The following is a 7,604-nucleotide window of genomic DNA, read 5'->3' as shown; positions in this document are numbered from 1 at the left end:
CATCAGTATTACTGACAGTTTAATGAAATAAAACTTCATCAGTATTACTGACAGTTTAATAAGATACAACTTCATCAGTATTACTGACAGTTTATTGAGATACAACTTCATCAGTATTACTGACAGTTTAATTAGATACAACTTCATCAGTATTACTGACAGTTTATTGAGATACAACTTCATCAGTATTACTGACAGTTTAATGAGATACAACTTCATCAGTACTACTGACTGTTTAATGATATACAACTTCATCAGTATTACTGACAGTTTAATAAGATACAACTTTGTTCAGTATTACTGACAGTTTAATGAGATACAACTTCATCAGTACTACTGACAGTTTAATAAGATACAACTTCGTCAGTATTACTGACAGTTTAATAAGATACAACTTCATCAGTAATATTGACAGTTTAATAAGATACAATTTCATCAGTATTAATGAGTTTAATAAGATACAATTTCATCAGTATTACTTACAGTTTAATGATACAACTTCATCAGTATTACTGACAGTTTAAAGAGATACAACTTCATCAGTATTACTGACAGTTTAATAAGATACAACTTCATCAGTATTACTGACATATTACTATGTTGCACTGAGATGCAAACAGTAATCTAGACTGATCATTCTAGAATGGACAAAACTTAATAAATTTAAATTTCAAAATTTATTAAAAGTCAGCGAGGCATGAAATACAAGGTGAGCGACCTACTTCACAATGAGGGTGTAGTACGAATAAAAAATGCATCCCCTTGCTAAGCTTCAAGATTTGGGGTATAACAGTATACATACAAGGTGTAAAAGAACTGAGCTAAATTGCTCTGGTACAGGTATATTCAATCCCACAATGCAATGCACATAGTGTTTGTTGAAACATGTGACATCTTAGGGACATTAAGTCTATTTCATACTCATGGGAAGGCATCAGTATTCTCCAATCAAATCTATCTAACATATTTTGTTTTTCTTATTATTATTAGATTTCTTACCAAACTTATTTCTGTACTCAATTTGAAACTTTGAGTATGCTTTAGTATCCAAATACTGTCCATACCATCTAAAAGCTAACAATGAAGAACTTCCTCACTGAAAGCCTGGTATGGTCATGGATCAAATTTCAAATAAAGTACTCCACAATAAGGCCATCTCATTAAAAGGTTATACTGCATGGCTTCCATGGAAAACATTATAATGAGGGAGTACTGTATGTATAAAGTACTTCACTATCAGGCAATCTCATTATAAGGTGGTATACTACATGGCAAGTATACCATATTTCATGTAATTTTTTTGTACATGAAAAAATAATCAATTTCAATGCATGAAAAATTATATTTAAAATAAATAATTATCATTTTGTGGTTCTGACCGTGTATGAAAAATAAAGGAATTGTACCTGAACAAATTCTACGGAACACATGCTACACGACAACCTAATGGTACAAACATACAAAGTAAACATTTTTTCTGTCTCATTCTGCTCTCAACTCAAGAATCTAATTACAACAAAAAATAAAAATACTAAAAAAGATTTTTTGTTGTTATTAGTAAACGAGAGAGAGAGAGAGAGAGAGAGTGAGAGAGAGAGAGAGAGAGAGAGAAGATTATGCCTCACACAAAACTCAAAACATTAATATCAGCATCAAGATCTTACATGTAGGACTAGCAAAATGATTAAGATGGCTTGAACAAGTATTAGTTAAGGGTATTATTTATTATTTATTGGTAAATTGTATGCAATGATACAAGTCCACATTGTCAAGAAATTAAGTGGAACTTGTAATTTTACAGCAGCAATAAACTCATTATCAAATTGCAATAAAAAAACATTAAGAACGTGAAATCACATTTTAGTTAATGAACGTGAGAACATGTGTGTGTACACACACAAGAGAGATGAAACAAAATTGTGTCAGTGTACAAGACCATATTTATTCAGGGCAGTTTTTATTTGTAGATTTTGCAAAAAGAAAAAAGACTGTATTTTGAGTTACCTGATGATTGTGATAATCCTCATGTTTTATGACCCTACAATATTCCATTATCAATAAACACCGCTAAATCAACAAATTCATTCTTGTTTTAAATATGATGTACATTGTCACAACAACCACATAGCTATGCAGTGTTATTTACACGGTAATTAAAAAATCTTAGCGCTTTGGTTATTCCAGTCAAAACCAGATTGAGGGCAAGAACTGACTAGATTAGGTCAAATCAGCTGGATTGCCAGTAAGGAAATGAGGCTCTCTTTAGGGAAATAAAAATCTGTCAATGTGCTATTGAAGCTGTTGTCCATACAGAATTTATAACAACAAGCAATCATACACATTACTTGTTATTCAAACCCGCCAATAAAGATAATACAGGGGTATATCATTGAATAGATTTGCAATAACATATATCCAAGTCAAAACAGAACAAACACTTAAAAGATAGTATATGTATATGTACGACTCGATTTAACAGAGTCAGTGATTTTCAAATTTATGATAGAAAATGACAAGGTTTTTATATTTTACGTTTGTATGACTATAATGAAACAATAAGACTAGTTAACCAAGGGTATGTGTCTTCACTTTAGCATGTACTGAGATGTAACTTTATTTGGATAAGAAAACATCAAAGGGCTTCCTAACTCATTTTAAAATGCACATGGTGTTTTGTTACAATGACAAACTTTATAAGGAGAACTAATTAATGATAATATTTAAAGGCATGATTTGTGAAGTCCTTTGTCCATTTGTTAATAAACACCAGTAGATATTGTAATGACAATAAGAGAGCTTATGCATCAATCATTGTATTTTCTCACCAACAATTAATTAGCAATTTTAGTAAAAACAAAAGGGCAATATGGTATTATTGATCTTTTTTGCAAACGTAAATCAAATTACAGGGTACTGTATGTATAATGTACTGCTTTATAAGGCAGTCACACTATAAGGTGGTATTATATATGACTCCCATGGAAATCATTATCATGAGGGAATGTTTAACATTTTTGCAAAATGAAATAAAATACTTCAAAACATATAATGCCATATGTGAAAAGTGTGACCACAGTTAGTTATTCCATGTGAATTTGTCTTCTGCATCTATTGTTTACAGCTACAACACTTTTTAACACCTAGCCCATAAAACTAGAATCCTTCTCTGACTCTTTGCAACAACTAGTCCATAAAACTAGAATCCTTCTCTGCTACTCCAGGCCCCACTATTACAAAATATGTTCTACAGTTAAGAATGGAGTCCGTTAGCTGTTCAACTGGTAGAACTTGAATTTGACTTCAATTCCATCCAATCACACTGCAGGATTCTAGAAGTACTGTTTCTGTTCAGAATCAGTTGGTTAATTCCAGGCAAGGTAAATCAATATAACTATGATTCATGTGCAACCAAAAGCTGAGCTACAAAATGGTTGAGAACTCTTGAAGGATTTCATGCTGATCTAGGCTGAGGAATGACACTGGTTTCCTGACATCTTGGATGATGCTCCTGACCTGAAAATAAATGATCAGAATATTTTTGACAAGGCACAAATGATTGAGTTTACCTCTTTTGTGTTTACCAAAACAGATTCTTCTCTGTTGAAGCCAACATAAATTGCCACCATTCCTTTTCATTTACCAACTGAATATTCTCATGAGAAACTTTGGTACATCTCATTTTCTTGAACAACGGATCTAACAGTGCAACTTCACTGAATTTCAAGGTCAAAGTGTTTTTTGAAGACAGCTGGCACCTTAACACTTGTTAGCTTTTCTAGCTAACAAAACAATTACTTATGCATGCTCTGATTCAACTGTTAGACATAGAAGGATGTCTGAACATATGTATACCTACTGGCTAGACAGAAATAGACATCTGAACACAGGGATACCTACTGGTTAGACAAAGAAATGGATATTTGAACACAAAAGATTGCTATTGGTCAGACACAGAGACAGACATTTGAACACACAGATTGCTATTGGTTTTGTGCCAGCCACATTAATTATTTATTGAACCAGCTTAGTGGTACACAACTTATAGTCTAGTAGGGTTTTAGGGTCACCAGCAGAAGAGTTCCAAGACATAGAACACATGACAGATCTTAAAAAACATACATATTACAACACTACACTTTAGTATTCAATGAGGAATGGTTCCTTAAAATATGTAACAGGCGGCAACAACTGCTGAATCTCTCTTAACTTACTGACTTGATATATTTTCAACGAACTGTTTGGTACACCTTAGATAGCATCTCAATGAAAAGCACTGCTTCCATTCTGTTATTCTTGCAAATGTTGCTTTGCAAAAGAAATGTTGTATGATAACAACAAAAAAATCAATGTATATAAAACAATGGTCAAGATTACAGATACTGCAAGTCGAAGTAATCTTTTCTTATATTAGAAACAATTTCACAAATCAGAGCCAATTCCCCTGGTTTCCCTCCCCAGGAAAGATACTCAGCATTAATAATTAGTCATACTAAGTCAATACCCATGGTGTAAGCCTTTGGGGGAAAATACATTAAGTTTTAAATTGGTTCATAAATCTTTAACTAGTTCTGATGACAACTGCTACCTAGTAACATTTTTTGCATTTTATTAAATTGGAAATTGCTGAATATGATTGTATTATTGCACTTGAAACTTTTAAGAGTGCATGCAATCTTAAATACCATATCTGCTGTTGTGCCCTGTACACTTATATGTAAAGAAATAAAAATATGCTGGCACACCATGCTGCAGATCAGTTTTTGCTGACAACATGCAGCAATGTGTCAGGGGTTTCTGACACACCATGCACCAACAGATCAGGGACTGCTGGTATACTATGCAGCAACAGATTAGGGTTTTCTGACACACCATGCAGCAACAGATCTGGGTTTTCTGACACACCATGCAGCAACAGATCTGGGTTTTCTGACACACCATGCAGCAAAAGATCTGGGTTTTCTGACACACCATGCAGCAACAGATCAGGGTTTTCTGGTGGACCATGCAGCAACAGGTCAGGGACTGCTGGTATACCATGCAGCAATGTGTCAGGGGTTTCTGGCACCCCATGCTGCAACAGATCAAGGGCTGCAAGCATGCCATACAACAGATCATGGTCTGCTGACACACCATGCAACAACAGATCAGGGTTTTCAGGCATGCCATGCAGCAACATATCAAGGTCTGCTGACACACCATGCAACAAAAGATCAGGGTTTTGTGGCACACAATGCAAAAACAGATCAAGGCCTGCAAGCACACCATGCAGCAACATATCAGAATCTGTTGGCACACAGTGTGGTAACAAATCGGAGTGAGTTGGCACACCACTAGAGTCAATGCTATTTGTTCTATTTCAGATTTTAGGTAACTGTAAATTTCAATAATGTAAGTATACTCCAATATGATATCTAATAAGGATCAAGATATCTACAGGTAAATATGTCTCATTATAATGTTCACATAAAGGTAAGATATATACATATATATATATATATATATATATATATATATATATATATATATATATATATATATATATATATATATTGATAGCTGCATTTCTTCTCAGTCATTGGCACAATCATTCAATGGCAAACTGATGCGATTATATGTTTTGTACTATGCACTAATAAAGATGTTTCTCATACAAACTGGTCATTCTGATGTTGTCTCCTCGCTGTTATAATTCTGCGTTTTACTTAATGCTTGATACAATCTTGATACTACAACTCCAAAATATGGTGATGACTGCCCTGTATAACCAATACATGTAGACTAGTTCAAGAATTTAATTAAAGAATAGTATTATTTGTACTGCTATTATAAGTGCAGAGACCTAACTGACCATGCCAAAGTTATCAGGTCAAACTTGCCACTGAATAAAACTGAATTAACAAGAACTTCTGTAGCTCATGTGTCAGAAATGTTAACCACTTTATGACAAATACATAAAACCTCAATTTAGTTTACAAGAAAAAAAAGTCTTTTATTAATGGTTTCCATTTACAGTACTCAAAATGCTTCCAATCATATCTGCCTGACTTTGTCTCCCTTTGTATCCTCTTTGTCAGCAAAAAATGAAAGAAACCTTCAATCACATCTCAGCTTGATGTAATTCTCATGACCAATGATTTTACAGTTATTATCAAAGTCACTTATTGCTGGTCTTTATCATTTTACAAGCTTGCAAATTCCTATGTTTAGTAAAATAATTCCAAGATGTGTAGACTGTTTTTATTGCTGTGTTGTGTATATTTGATTTGCACTGTTTGTTAGTTATGGGTTTTCTTACCATTTTATTTCATTATATGCTGTGGATTAATGTAAAACTGTAATTTTGAAGCTGACCTTGTCCCAAAATCAAGTTCATTTTCTACCTGACCTGAATCATTGAATGGATATTAAATTGTGCAAACAACTAATACATAGCTAATACTTTCTCAGTAAGTATGCATTTAATATTAGGATTATTGTTAATAGGAGTAAAGATATTTGTCTTGGTCGGAGTCAAAGGACATTGTGTTTTCCATGTTCTTTATTATAATTTTAATAACAATCCTTCTAACTATAACTAAGATTTTATCTTGTAAACATCAGGAACCATCCAGATTGAAATTTTACATTAAGTAACATTTTTATATATAGAAAATGATAATTGTGACATGAGGGCAGGTAGAGGACTATATAATCTTGTTACTGGAAAAATTATTCGTGATTAAGATCTGACCAGAATCATCTGTATTAGTATTGTGCCCAATTTTTCATTCGGGCTGGGATTTATTTATTCAAATTATTTCATTCCAGTGATTCTTCTTAGGAAATACAAAGTACTGAGAAATAACATTCTTGGATATATATATACTTGGATTCATAGTGAAATTCAAATAATGATATATTCTTGGATTGTATTATTGTAATTGGTACATCTCTGTGACATAGGCCACCACAGGAATATCAACACTTCCAGCATTGGTTTCATTTTAGAATATCATTAAAATCTGTTCAGAACTTTAGATATTAGGACTTGTGTTAGAAATTCTAGGATTATTCGGGATTAATTCCAAATAACACAAGTTCATTTTACATTTTTCAATTTCTATTCCTGGGTTATCAATTATTTGTTGAATTTTCCAAAACTTGTTGGTTCTCACTCTTTTCTATTACTTATTTAAGACCACAGAGTCGTAGTAGCTACCTACTGAGAACACCTTAAGTTCATTCATATAATAATTTTATGGCCAGACCATTGACGACTCAATTGTCAGTTTATTGTACATGAAAAAAACATTCCCTACTGGTATTTTATGTTCAACCTGAACTTTTGTATAGTTTTGTTGGCTTTAAAAAAAAAATCAGTTAATAATTAACTGGCAAATCCAATTTTTAAGGTAATACTGGTAACGTGCTTTTTCCCAAAGTTTTCATGTGACCAAGAAATGTAGCCTATTATGATGCTGACAATATCTATCTCTTCTAATGAGCCCAGTTGAGGGGCTTGTAATGTGGTGGGTTAATCATGTGAGAGCAATTCTGTCCATCAATTATTCAGAGAAATATTTCTTTCAGGAGGCTTGTCTGACATGAGTGAGGTGAGCATAGGT

At 33.0% G+C, this 7,604-nt stretch overlaps 1 protein-coding gene across 5 annotated transcripts in view; it reads right to left on the bottom strand.

Moving 5' to 3' along the window:
* Positions 1 to 662: 662 nt before the first annotated feature.
* Positions 663 to 7,604, bottom strand: part of LOC149794783 (armadillo-like helical domain-containing protein 3) — a 144,631-nt gene continuing 137,689 nt past the window's right edge. For all 5 annotated transcript variants that reach the window (XM_089964432.1, XM_089964433.1, XM_089964436.1 and 2 more), the window contains exon 27: positions 663 to 3,513. In XM_089964432.1, the coding sequence (XP_089820558.1) occupies positions 3,421 to 3,513 (93 nt within the window). In that variant the 3' untranslated portion in view covers positions 663 to 3,420. The remainder of the gene's footprint in view (positions 3,514 to 7,604) is intronic.

This window comes from Sinohyriopsis cumingii, chromosome 7 (assembly GCF_028554795.1).
Source record: "Sinohyriopsis cumingii isolate HCF-2022 chromosome 7, ASM2855479v2, whole genome shotgun sequence".
NCBI classification, from domain to species: Eukaryota; Metazoa; Mollusca; class Bivalvia; order Unionida; family Unionidae; genus Sinohyriopsis; species Sinohyriopsis cumingii.
Note: the sequence above shows the minus strand (reverse complement) of the source record. Positions and strands in the feature narration are given on the sequence as shown.